At 35.1% G+C, this 14,446-nt stretch overlaps 1 protein-coding gene and 1 long non-coding RNA gene across 2 annotated transcripts in view; one reads left to right on the plus strand and one right to left on the minus strand.

Annotated features, from left to right (window-relative positions):
- LOC131273683 (uncharacterized) overlaps nt 1-14,446 on the plus strand; it is a 314,969-nt gene that overhangs the window by 43,829 nt on the left and 256,694 nt on the right. The gene's annotated exons all lie outside the window — the stretch shown is intronic.
- SYT4 (synaptotagmin 4) lies at nt 1,291-11,722 on the minus strand. Its single transcript, XM_004473765.3, has 4 exons — nt 11,062-11,722; nt 7,249-8,063; nt 5,410-5,530; nt 1,291-4,036 (listed from the first exon to the last, which is right to left on the minus strand). Exons 1-4 carry the CDS (start codon nt 11,093-11,095, stop codon nt 3,729-3,731), a joined length of 1,278 nt encoding a protein of 425 aa, XP_004473822.2. The 5' UTR covers nt 11,096-11,722; the 3' UTR covers nt 1,291-3,728.

The following is a 14,446-nucleotide window of genomic DNA, read 5'->3' on the forward strand; positions in this document are numbered from 1 at the left end:
CATTAACTTTTTAATGACCATATGGGTTAATTACAGTTCAGGTTTATTACAAAGAAAGCTGCTATGAATATTCATGTACAAGTCTTTGTATAAACACACGCTTTCATTTCTTTTAGGCAATTACCTAGAAGTGGAAAGACTTGATCATATGGCAAGTGCATGTTTAACTTTTTAAGAAACTGACAACATGTGTTCCAAAGAAGATGGACATTTTATATTCTCACCAGCAGTGTAGGAGAGGTCCTTTTTCTCCACATCATCACCAACTCTTCTCATGTTGTTTTAATTTAGCCATTCTAATAGATATGCAATGGTATCTCTTTCTTGTTTTAATTAACTTTTCTCTAGTGAGTAATGACCTTGTTAAATTTCTTCAATGTTCAATGTCTCTGGTTGTTTTTGGAAGGTAGACATTCTTAAAATATATCTGAGCTTTTAAATGTGATGACCAACCACATATAATGATTAACCAATTATAATATGCCTGTGCACACTTATTTTTGTTGCAAATCGTATTAATCATAAATATAATGGCAGTGAATTCTAGTTACATTCCATTTGCAAGACTAGTTTCCCAAGTTTGTTCAGCATAGAATAACTCTGAATCCCAGTGCTGTAAAAAATGACGGGCTCTCCATGTGGTAGAGCTCATTGCTCCAGTTTACCTTAGCTGGTGTATCATGGAAACATGGCAGATGTTCTGAGGTTTACTCCCTGCTTTAGAAGGAATAAGACTTCTATTTTCACACCCATTTTTGTAACCAAATCCATCCAGTGCTGGGATATGTAATAAAATAATTAATAAGTAAAAAGGAGAAACATAAAAGAGGAAATGAAAGTGATGGAAAATGACTAAAAAATAAAATAGAGAAAAGGAAGAGTAAAAAGAAAATGGCAACAGAAAATAGTGAAAAAACAAAAATGGAAAAGTAAATAAAAAGGTAGAAAGAAGAAGGCAAAGAAAGTGGGGATGAGCCCCTTTAAGATTTTAGCAGAGCAAATTAATGAGGTGCCTTTAGAGAGAATAGCCTGGTATGGAGACAAGAATGGGATATGCTGTGAAATCTCTTTACTATCCCTTGGTATTTGAGTCAATTGCCTATATTCCCTGAGTATAGGCTCAAGCTTTGCTTCTCTGTCTAGGGGGTATAATGATATTTGCCCCCAGAAGATTAAAATAAAGCACACTCAAGGGGTTGATATTCAGTCAGTAACGTTTCCAAATTTGTGCCAGGAGATCTATTCGAGAATCTTGAGTGCTCAAGACAGAAAGTTTGCATTGAAACGGGGTGGGCAAAAGCAGCAATTTATTCATGTCTTACAAACGTGGTCTTACAAACATCATACAGAGCTGTCACGAAAGAACAGACGCCATCTCACACACCATGCTTCCTTCCAAATCACTTCTATTAAGTTACAACAACAGAACAAATCAGTTACTGAGTTACACAGTTCTTCAAACATGGATGCCACCCCAGCAGGGTGTTTAGATTGGCTAATCAGACAAACAGTTAATTTACAAGTTTATTACAGCGCAGGATTTGTAACAGTTCAAGATACCCACATTGGTATTGTAAATACATTATAAAACAGTTAAGTATTTTGGAAGATGATGGGATCACACATGTCCCTGCCTGTTTCAATTCCTTTCTTGTTTTTCATCTTTCTTTTCTTAAAATCAGTTGCAAATAGTTTACTCAACTTTTCGCACTCAAAAAAAAAATCTTAAAATTTAAAAGCTAAAATAAAAATTATTTACAAATTACCCATTATAATTTTAAAAGTATTTGTTGTTGGTTTTGTTATTCCACTTAAAGAAAAATTCACACTTCTCCAACAACCATTCTTAAGCTGGTAACACCATTAACTTCTGACTCCTCACTACAATCTTGCAAAGCTTCAAAATAAATTCTATTCCATGGCCTCAGATATCAAAACATACATGAATAAAAAGGCCATCTGACTTCCCCAAACCACAAACTGACTACAACTTGCTTCCTGTTGCATTCACAGAAATGCTGAGCAGACCAAGATGCTTGAGGTGATTTTGTGGTAGGATGAAGACGGTGATAGGGATGTATTTTTTTTTAAATACCAAAGTCAGTTGAAAGCACAAAAAAACGTTGATTTTTAATCTGTGTACATACAGAATGTAATACATTTTCTTTACATTAGGCATAGTCATAAAAAGCATGTATAAGTTGTTTTGAAAATGCATTTTCATAGAATTTTACAAACACTGTCATATCAAACACATTCTCAAAAACTGCTAAAGTACTGACACAAAACCTGAAAGACTCAAAATGTAAATTGTTCAGTAGACTTTATTTCTAACTTGCATATTTAATAATTAAACTCTACCCGAATTTTTCTCATAATTCCCTAAAAACTCAAATATTGTGAAGTTACCCTCAAGTCAATTCTTTCCAAATAATCACATGGCACTGCTTTACTCTAAGGGGTTTTTTAATGAATTTCAGAGCCCTGGCACTGGAAAACTGTACAAGACACAAGTCTATAAACTGTTTCACAGACAACAGCTCAAGACAAATTAGCCTAGAAAAGATAGAGCACATACTTTGTTGTGCTAATTTGACAGCCTAAATATATTTGTGTGAACATATGTAAATTATATTAGACTTGCTGCTTAACTGTTTTTTAGTCTTATCATTTAGTTAGTTGGGCTTATGTAACACTTTCTATCTGGAAATGGTTAAAACTTCACAGTCTTTTTGTTTTATTTTCTTTCCAAGCAGCTTAGCCATTTGTTGGGTAGAAGAAGCTAAATGAAGACTTAGTTAGCAATGCAATCTCTGAGTATAAAGGATGACTCTGAAAGAACACCTGCACACTGTACATATTTCCTACAAGAAAACTGTATTTCTAACTGAAGTTTATTTCTTTATCCATTAGCTAAGTCAACAACTTCACAAAGGTAAGCAGGGGTTTCTTAGGCCACACTGAGGCTTATGATTTATGACAGTGAATAAATTCAAGATTATGATTTTTACGTGTTATATTTTATAATACTTTGACTCACATCTAACTTGAGAAGAAAGAAAAGTCATATTTCAGCCACAGTGTTCTCAATTAAGCCCTTTGATAAAAATGATTTCTCAGCTTGGTCACTGTCCTTTAAAAATGCACCTAAGTTACTCCTCTTATGATAGAATTGTATCAAAAAATTACAAACCAAAGAGAAATGACCACATACTATTATATGCAGGACAACCATCTGTACATGACATAATTAATAAAAACAAACTAGAGAACAGTTCTGCAATATCTTTGGATTTAAAGAAAAATTGATTTCCCAACCTGAAGAAAATGGATGTATTTTCATAAGAGAAGACAGGCTTTTTCATGTCTAAACCCTAACAACACATTACCTTCTAGTGACACATTCCAATGAGGTCATCACCTTCTAAACCACACCCAGAATTTGGGATTGTGGTGCCATGTTCATAAAGTGCTTGGCTACTCTTACTTATATCACTGTTACCCTTCAGGGAAAATTTAGTGTCTTCTGAAAATTTATCCAATTTCTCTAGATAAAGGGGGAAATTATCATGGTACATCTTTACAATTACTTTCTGATCTGCTAATTCATTTCATCTCTAACAAAAAAAGGTAGCTTGTTGTGACAAGCTTACAATTACAATCACAAAGAAAGAAAATTGCTCCTTGCCTAGTAAAAATCATTTAAGTTCCAACACATGGCTAGGATGCTAACCATCACAGAGCATATGCCATTTGGCGATTTGTCTCCTGGGATAGTCACAGATTTCCTTCCAGTGCTCTCCTCCGGTTCCTTCTGCTGTTGCTCCCAGCACTAACCGACCAATCACCTCATTTCGGGATCCCCTTTCGGAATCCAAAACCAGAAATTCAACACTTATCTCTTCAAGACCCTCACAAGGAATATCAAAGACAAACAGTTCATTGAATACTGCATTGGGGGTGCATTTCTTCACATGAGTCTTCTTTTTGGAGATCCTCTTTTTGGCATGGTACAGGTTCACTTTGACGTAGGGATCTGCAATAGCAAAGAGCAGTCATTATCCTCACAGAACCAGGCTGGAGAGTGGATCTCAAGATTAAGGTGCCTTTCGTGATCATTGCAAGCCAGTAAAATGTAATTACAATGAAAATGAGACAGAGCAAAGTTCAAATAAGGATAAAGCCTGGCCTCTCTATTGTTAACAAGTTGCGGTTAAATAAGCATATTCTGCATAAGAGAAAACAAAGTTCTCAACCAGCAGATGGGGAAGGAAATGAAGAAAAATAGAAAAACTATTCTATGAACACATGAGCTATTTATAACTCATTCCAGAGAGTGAAACAGAAAATAAACTCATTAGATGACATTTGGCATTACTGGACAGTGTGACTTCGGTAAGTCTCTCCACCTCTCTGGATTTTGACTGCTTTTTCAGTTGAATGGAAATTTTACTACAAAATGCTAGTGACTTTTGGGGCTTTAAATTTTCTGTAGTTCTTTAATCACCTGCTGGGTTTGCTTCCTGTTTCTCAGTGTTGATATTCCCTGTGTCACCCTTCCAAACATTTTGGCTTATGGATTTTAGAACCATGCTGTTTTTATCACACCTCTAATTATATTATTTTTGCCTACTTCTTCTGGTTGAGTCATATTAGTTAATTTTAGCTTTCTCATATAAACCTTTAAAACCATATCTTAAACTTCCATGATCTAATGATAAAATAATGGCAGCAGTAGATGATATGCAATGAAGTATATTTTTCTAATTCTTATAATACCTCGTAAAATAGGCATTGTATCCAAACTGCAGAGTTAAAAAAACATAGCCAAGGCAACTGAGCTAAGAAATGGAAGGGTTAAGATTTGAGCTTAGGCCATTCTAACCATAACTCATTGTTTTTTGTTTTGTTTTGTTTGCTTGTTTGTTTTTATCAGGCTACACCACAAAGTGTTTTTTTTTTCCAAACTAGTAACAAAAGTGAAAGCTAATTTTGATTCTTAAAGCAGATGCATAAAGAATTAAAGATAAAAAAATAACGGTAAGTATAAGCAGCCTAATTTAAGCTAAAATTAAAAAATCTTCCCTCAAGTCTTAATTGTATTTCTATCACTGTACTTTGGGCACTGGCCTCTGGCCCCTGCCTTCATCACTGCTTTCTGCTCTGACCCCATCTGATAAGACATCTACCATGTGCCTGGGGTAGGCTTGGATCTGAGATCTATGTAAATTCCTTCTTTTTGCTAATGGCATTGGCTCAGATTAGTGTTTCATGTACTCAGAAAGAGTCACATCACTTGTAATTGAGATAACAGGCTAATTGGAATCACAGACCAATCTTAATTAACTATTTGCCCAATATATTACTCATATATAAACAGAACCTGATGTTTTTCAGAAGCATTCTTACCTGAAAGCCCAGACACATCAGATTTAGGCAGATGTCGGGCTTTTAAAACAACCACGGTGAGAGTATTCGTGGTAGACTGGTAGCAAAGAGAGATCAGTAGCTCACCCCGTCCTGAAGACTTCTAAACAAAGGAAGGAAACGAGTTAGAACTATTTTATCATTTTTTGGTTTTGTAATTTGGACTTCTATAAATATTTTGACAATATATTAGCATTCTGGGATATTTAAATAAAATGTTCCTCTTATTTTTATTTTAGTATAAAAGTTTTTTGTGGTGCCATCACCTCCTAAGAACACCTGTCTGCCATCCTGTGGTCATTTTAGGTACTACGGGTGTTATAACTCGTCATGAGTTAGCCACACCCATCACAAGAAACACTTAAAAAGAATATTTCATGTATATATAGTCTGAGTGGGGTATTTGTGACTCTTGCTTTTTAGTTATACATATACTCTTTGTAGTAAATAATAATAATACAAAGTAACCACTTGACTTAATCTGTGTGGTAGAAAATGACTTACTGTTAAATTAAATTTGATTCAAGTTATAATTCTTTAGTACTGACATAATTGGGATTGGGATTCAAACCAACTGAGATTAATCCTTACCTTTACCAACTCCCCTGACCCAAAGGTCTGATGGAGCTAAAACTCTCTGGCCCTCCCCTATAGTACCAATTCAATGCAAGGAATGACTTAAGTATGGGAGAGAAGTGGTCCAGACTTCCAAACCTTTTGATTTAAACAATCTTTCATTCTCGATGATGTCATAGGATCCTTCTTTGCATGATACATAGATTTTATTTGTACTTTAAAGACATTAATAAGATGACCAAGAACTCAAAATATGTTCCAACTGAAAATAAAATATAAATGTGGGGCTTGATTATAACTAATAAGGATGGCTGGGTTAGGGTTCCTATAACGGCAATATATATTTATATAAAAGCTGACATGGGGTATGTATATATGAATGAGTATTCCAAAGAGAATACTAGTAAGGGGGCAGATCTTTATTCCCATTGTGCCATTAAACAGTCAGCTGTCTCAAACAAGGTTAATGTCTCTGTGCCTTGAATTTTTAAAAATCTCAACAAAGAGACAAAAGATGAAGATATGGTTAAGATGCACTCTAAAGTTTAATTTTATGATTTTTAAAAAGCATAAATTAGCATGTTTTGGAATGTTTCAAAATTATGCCATTATAGACACAAATTGTTAAATACCAAGTGAAAAGATGATTAAGTTTGCTTAGTTGATACCTTATCTTTTTCCAATAATCACAGAACAACCAAAGTAGTATTATTGCAAAGGCAAAGTGACTCACTTCCTATTATACAACATAAGGATGGATATTTGTAATTCACCATGATGTGATATCTCCTTTAAAAGCAATTCAATTAAAAGTCAATGCAAGTTCCAAATCCTCAGAAATAAGTGATTTAATTTTAAACTTCAATTATAATTTCAAATTCAATTATGCTGACTTGGAAACATCTTTACTAACTTGTTTATGAATAAAAAATGTTTTCTGCAATTAAGTTAAAGTTGCAGTCTTTGTCAAAACAGTTATGACAGAAATCACCAAAAATATTTATATAATTGATATTTAAGTATCCGTAATGGATGTATATTTATTTTATACCATTATAATACTTTGAACATTTCGGTGTGAGCTAAATTCTTTTAGCTGCTCTAGTGCCTTGCTCTCCATTTGATTATAATTAATAATAGTTTAAAATGGCATAATCTCATCATTTTAATGAAAATCTCCTAGATACAAAAAAAAAACTTCAAAAAGATTGTTTATAAAAACTTGAAGTACTGAAAATGAATTACCCTAACATTTCTCTTGATGATCTCTTTGTTCATTAACATTTTTCCTTCAGATAATTCAATTCCTGTGAGAGGAATAAGGACTTCTCCAATTATATCATCTCTTGAAAACCTATCAAAACTCAAGATTGTGAAGTTCAGGGCCAACTCTTGGATCTGGGTGTATGGGATGCCATAGAATGTAAAGGTCTCATCAAAAGCTGGGTCCAAGGTCTTTCGTAGAACTCTGGTTTTCACTTTGTGCTTCTTCTCTGGCAGAATTGTCATTTTGATGTATGGGTCAGAGGTCATTGACTGCTCATCCATGGCTGGCAAGCCACGTGCTTCCTTGATATTTACTACAAATGCTTTCTTCTCAAAATTGTACTCTAAGGAGAAGAAGAGGGTTCCCAGCTTCTCTTGTTTCTCTTCAGAAGACAGGGAAGTGCTGGATTTCAAGCTATCAGGGGAAATAGCCTCTTTTTCCCCTTCTGAAAAGATCTTGGAGGACACATTCTCCAGATCAGAAGGGCTGGCAGCTTTGAGGTTTGTTTTGGGAAAATTACCATTGAGATCTCTCTTCTCAAGGTCGAGATGCAATAAATTCTTTGGCATAGTTGGTTTATTTTTTACTTCATTTTTGTCATCTGCTCCAAACTTCTTTTTGCTATTTAGGTTTTCAGGGTAAATATCAACTCCCTTAAGCACATGCACAAACTTGTATGGAGGAGTCTTGTTAGACTTGGATGATTTTCTCTGACAGCAGATCCATGCAAACAGAGAAACTGTGAAGACCAGGCCAAATGCACTGAAGATCCCCACCACTGTGGGGATTTCATCTGAAAAATCAAATGACCAATAACATACATTAAAGGAGCAGATTTGGAGATAGAAGCCTACTTGAAAAGTATAATTGAGCTGGCAATTGCTGTAGGTTAGACAGACTGAATTACTTTCCAACTGTTCTGAGTATGAGTTATGTACACATTTCATACCACCTTCAGGGATAAACATATCCTCTGTGTGACATGCAGAAAAAAATACATATGTTAGAAACTTCTCCATTTCAGTAGTTTTCCATAAAATATAAAATGAGAAGAAACTGGGCTTGGGTCAGGAATGATGGAAGCTTAAGGACTCTGACCTAAAACTACGTTTTCTCAGATTATGTGAGACAACTATAGCATGATGGGTCAGTACTAATTTCATTTTTTTTTTTCGGTGACATTTTGATGCTTTACAGAGGATCAATTCTTACCGACTGTGGAAATTTAAATGCACATTCTTCAAATACTGAGGGATTCTGTATTCTTAGTAGTTCTCTATTTTCCCAGGATTTCAGCAGCAAGCATCTATGAACTCACTGATTCAGGCAATTTAAAGAGGCATTAGAACATTATTTGCCATTGCCACAAACACATTGATTATTTTCATCCTAATTATAGAAGAGTTTTAAGAGAAATGTGCATATATTAGAAAAAAAGAACAAAAAAGAGGAGCAACGGGATGTACTATCATATAACTTATAGCATTGCAAACCATTGTACTCCAACCCCAAATTCCTCACTCATGCAAGCACTGAATTATCCAAAGTACAAATTAATTACATTTAAATAATATAAAAACAGAACAGTGGTTATAAATGAATCATCACTCCTTAACACGTAATGAGAAAAATAAAGGAACATAGATAATTTAGAGTTCAAGTTTATCTAAAACTGATTTTTTTTCCTAGTACATTTCCACATGGCAAATGGCAGTCGACTATAAATTGGCATTCTTTCCTTAAATGAGATAACAATAAATTACTGACATTAGGTAATATCGATCGGGTATGAAGCTTATCATGTTCTATATATAAGCATATTTCTTCAACAAATGATTAGTAACACTCTATAGGTAAAAGCAGTATTACTACAACTGGACATAGTACATAGTGGAATTGAATCAGCATTTAGTACAATCAAAGTGACTATAACTAATGAAATATTAACTGCCCTTACTTCCATTCACATTTTCTAGTCCAAATAGTGAAAATAAAGTTAAAAGTCCCAGTGAGGAACGGGTTAACACTTGTTTCAATAATCTTTTGTTAGTTCTCTTCACCATCCCCCAAAATCTTCTCTCTACCTATTTCATAATCACAAAACTGAACTCAAAGAATATAGGGAAATAAGATCAGAAGTATCTAAGAATATAAAATAACAAACAATCACAACAATAAAATTGTCTATATTTTGAGTATCTTAAGAACTTCAATCATGTAGAGATAAACAAGAATCCTTTGGATTCCTAAAATAGAAGAAGCAATGACTGTTATAGAAAATAAATGAGGCAAGAGCTAAAACTGATCAGCTAAACTTAGTATCAGCTTTTCAGTTTTTCCTTCTATTCAAATATTTGTGGGGGAAAAAAACCCAAATACATCATCACCCTCACTTCTGAACTCTTTAATTCAAAGTCAGAGAGCAAAGCAAAGTCATGAACCAAGGTAATTCTTCAGCCAATGCAAGAAGAACAGTAAAAGCAATAGAATATTTTTTTCCTAAATAAACTGATTGTCCAAACTAAAACCTATTTTCACTAGCCTGGTCTCTATAATCCCTCAGTATTAGAAAATTGCTCATTTTTCTATCAGGAATTGGGAATACATACTGCAACAATAAAAACCCAAACACCCAAAGGGAAGGCTATGGTAAAAAAAACACAACAACAACAACAACAACAACAAAAAACCAACATTTCTGAATATGATATCACAAATTGCCTCTTTTGAGTATTTATGTCCAATGGCAAAATATTCAATATGACATGGAAAGAATCACTTATTCCCTATGTATTCTCTACTGATAAGGTCTTAAGCTTTTGAGAGCAAAGATCTCAGTTATTTCATTCAGTTTACTACAAATTATCCAACAATTTTTGATATCATTCCTAATGCATAAACTTCTATAAAATTCCCTGATACATGTTTTTAAACTAGTAGAGTAAGTAGAACTCTGAGCTCTTGTCTTTGGAATATAATGGGACCTAAAATGCTACTTTTTCATTCTGAAAAGTGCTCTTGATTTTATTTACTGAAACAGAAAAGGAGAGCAACAATGCCAAAATTTTGTTGTAGAAAATGGGAAACTGAATTGGAAAATGAGAGCCTTAGTTTTAGTTCCCAGCACCTTTTAGCTAGCTGCATGACCGGAAACACTTCTCACCTCTCTGGGCTTCAGTTACCTCGCCAGTGAAATGAAATGGGTTGGGCTAGATCAGCTCTAAAGTCCCCTTAACTCTAAATCAAAAGATTCTATTTCTTTCACTAGCAGCATATTCCAAGGATACAAGAAAAACATCCTTATGGTATATCCTGTAATGAAATATGCATTCCAGACCCAAATGTACAAGTTATTTTTTTACCAAGATCAAACTCTTATGTAACCACAGATATATTTGGTTTCCCTTCATAAGTTAAATATAGATATACCTAGAAATAAGAATCACCTACGTTATAGATGAAACAAACAAGCAAACAACAGATCTATTTTCCTTTTCCCAAAGCGTGCTACAATTACAGAGCTATCGGAACGTTTAAGAACTTCTTAGAGGTAAAATTGCCCTAGCAGAAGGCAATTTCTAAGGAAAAAATAATACCAAAGAAAGAACCGAGCTGAGCCACGATTGCCCGGCTGCTGTTCTCATTTTTCTTTCAGATTAACTACCTAGGAAATCGATATCCAACATCCAGCGAGGGGTGGAAAAAAAAAAAAAAAACCGCACCCTCCCCCCCACCCCCCGGAGTATTCAAGAAACAACCGCAGTTGTAAGTTGAGTGTGGAACTTGCTTACCAAATTCTTCCCGGGTCGTAGAGATCGGAGCCATTTTTTGCTGCGTGTTCTGTCCGAGGTGCTGAACGGAAAACTCCCTAGCTTGGTGCACTTGCCTGGACGCGAAGACGCCGGCTTTCCAGTGCGCTGAAAGCAACGACGCAGAGCCCAGGGGACCTGCGCCTGGAACGGGGAGGAGGCAAAGGGGGAGGTCCACTCGCCCTCGCGCAGTGGTTTGCCACCTCTGTTCCTGTTTGGCTCTTCTGAGAAGCTGTGTCCCCAGACTCTAGACGTGGCTGAAACCTGAATTGACGCAATCCTGACGCTACAGGGCTGAAATCAGCACCTGCCCCCTTCCCCTCCTCCTTCCAAGCCTCCTCTCTGCCTCTTTCTTGCTTCCTCCTTCCTCTCCTGAGGATTCAACACACACTCATCAATTATTTTAACTGTTGGACGACTGGAGATTAGATCTTCTATTCTGTGGGGCCTCGGAGGCACACGGAGATACGATCCCAAATTGTTACCTGTCAGTTCTTAATATAAAAATCTACTGATCTAGATGAGTAAAAATATCTCTCTAAGTTTTCAGAATAATATGATCAACAGAGAGGGTTAAGGCCGTAGTAAGAAGAGGGAAAACTTCTGTATCAAATGACCCATTGTAAAACCCAAGAATGTATTTCCTTTATTTCAGTTTTTCCCTTTGACACATTGTACTTATGCCACAAAAAATCCATCATACTTTGATCCATCTGAATAAGATAACAACTCCCCCCACTATGATTCCTTATTTTCAAATAAATTATTATTCTAAACACTTTGCTGATGCTGTTGTTCCATCCTAAACTCTCAGCCCCCTTCTTTTCAATATCTGATATTTGACCAAAGTATGTAGGAACAGATGGGAATAATCCCTTCTGCATTGAATACGACTCTTTCCTATGATTTTTGCATAGACTGAAACTGCTTCTGCATTGATATTTCTGATTAAAAGCCCAGCTTCTTATAGGTTTATGAAAAAAGGTTACAAGATATAGACAGAAATCTAAAGTGACATTGATTATTATTGTTTATTTTCAAAAGAAAAGTTACTCTTTTCAAAATTGTTAACATTTTAGGGATGAGGAACTGGGGAAAATCTGATGTCATATTCTAATGATTTGAATCTGTGCCTTCTTAAAACAAATGTCTACCAAATTTCCAAATGAGAGAACTAGAGCTGTGACTCCAAATGTCAGTTATTGGTCCTCAAAGAATTCCTTTGCTCCGTAGCTCAGTGAGAAAATGGCATTCAGTGTAAGTGAGGATGTGGGGAGATGGGGTAAATGGGGGAGCCCTCTGAAAGCTCCTGTACAAGTGACAGGTTCCTGTACATTGGAGAGTAGCTGTCCTGAGCATCAGGGCTCTGTCTGGGGAGAACTTGGCTCTGGTCTTTTGCATCATGGAAAATTTTATAAAGCAAAGCTTCTTTTTGTTCTCTTTTTACCCACCCCCACACACTTGGTATTTTAGCATTCTTCTTATAGATTTATTATTCTTTTTGGCCTTGTATCTTCATGCTATGAAAATGCACAAACTAATATGCTGTATTGATTTTTCATTGGTGATGTCAGTGTTTTGCGTGCTTATCTATCCACTTCATTCAGTTCAGCTTCTTCCACAGTGATGCCTGCACCTGGTGGGATTGTCCCTAGGAATAAACAGCCATTTGATGAAAGAGAGGGGGATATTTATTTGTGATGCATATTACAGGTAGACAACATATATGGTGTGGGGTTTACTAAAGTGTTTATTTTCTAACTAAGTTATTGCTAACATATGGTTAAGCTCATTTGTTGTAAACATAAGTACTTTATGTGTATGTTCTATATAAATTAGAATCTCATTAATTTTACTGTCTGGTGGCAAAAAGCTGTCATCTAAAATCTGCCTAGATTGTTTAAACTGTTTTCACAGAGCCCCACCCCATCCTTGGTTGTCTCATTTCTTGATGATACATTGTGATTAGATTATCTCTTGCCCAGAGCTAGTGCTATCGTGGATGTAGTAACTGTTTCAATGCTTGCTTTACAAGCAAATTGAAAATAAATGTTATTAACTAAAGTGTCTGAATATGCTAAATAACTTACTGTTCATGATGAAATTTTTCAGATAAAATTCTAGTAGCATTAGATGAAGAGTGGGCAGACGACCCCACTTAGAGAAAAAGCTGTAAGTTTCTTACGATCGAGACTAATGCCCTACCACATTATACCAATGTTCTCTTTACATCCAGCAAACACGTAATCAATTCGCTGACATGCGCAATATCACTCTTGCAGTAGAGACTTGGTAGGAGGGGTCGTTGCTAGGTAACCATCTTCTCACCGCCCAAAACACACAGCTTCCAACAAGTTCCGCCCTGGGAAAAACAGACCTTTAAGCACAGTGTTTAGTTTAGAGTGATTCTTTGACGCTTTAAATGACTCAGTATTTACCCTACTATATTTCCGATTGCAAGGGTCTACATATTACTATGAAAAACAATTAACAGAATATTTGAATTCCATTTAGTTTTAAGAAATCCAGTTGAATTTAAACCCTTGATAACTCAATATATGATAGGGTTTTTGCTTTTTTTTCTATTTTGCTCATTTTATTTATATAGTTTGAATTACACATTTTATTAGTATAGCTTGTTAATTATATGATTTAGTCTATGTGTTCTCCACTCTCTAAAATTAATATTAGAGAGTGGAATTAGAGTCTTCTGTTAAACAAAGGAAAACTTAGTTTTGAAAATTTTGCAATAATGTTTAGGAATCTTTAGTAATAGTCAAGATTACTAAATCATATAAAAGCATTTTTCCAGTGTGTGGATGGAGTAGAATGGAGTATTTGATAATAGATAATGGGTAATTGTTTTAATGTTCCATATCATTCTATTAAGAATGCTGGTTCTAATAATAATGAAACAGATAGATACTGCAAGCAAATCCAAGTCAAAATCTTGCAAGACAAATGTTTTCCAAGTTGCTGCTTCAGAAATCCCCTTTCTAAATTTTCCTTCAACCTAATAAACATCTGCTATGTGTCAACATATATTAGGCTCTAATGGCACACAAATGAAAACCTCATTAGTCCAAACTAAAAGTAAGCTTATGATCTTCCTTGCTTTCTTTTCTTTCCTTTCACACATATTTATTAAATATGCACTGATTCCTGGTTTTTTTCTAAGAGGATGATGTATGTTGGTCATGATGACAAAATAATTCTTGGCCTCATGGAGCTTACAGACTTCAGGAGAAAGTGACAATCCTTCCCGTAAATTAGGGAAAAACTTCTTAGATTGTTACTATATTCATATTTCTTTTACTTTTTACTCTCTACTGAACTCTAGACCAAATTATTACACAGCCACCACCCT

The sequence above is a fragment of the Dasypus novemcinctus genome, chromosome 16, assembly GCF_030445035.2.
Source record: "Dasypus novemcinctus isolate mDasNov1 chromosome 16, mDasNov1.1.hap2, whole genome shotgun sequence".
In the NCBI taxonomy this organism is placed as follows: domain Eukaryota; kingdom Metazoa; phylum Chordata; class Mammalia; order Cingulata; family Dasypodidae; genus Dasypus; species Dasypus novemcinctus.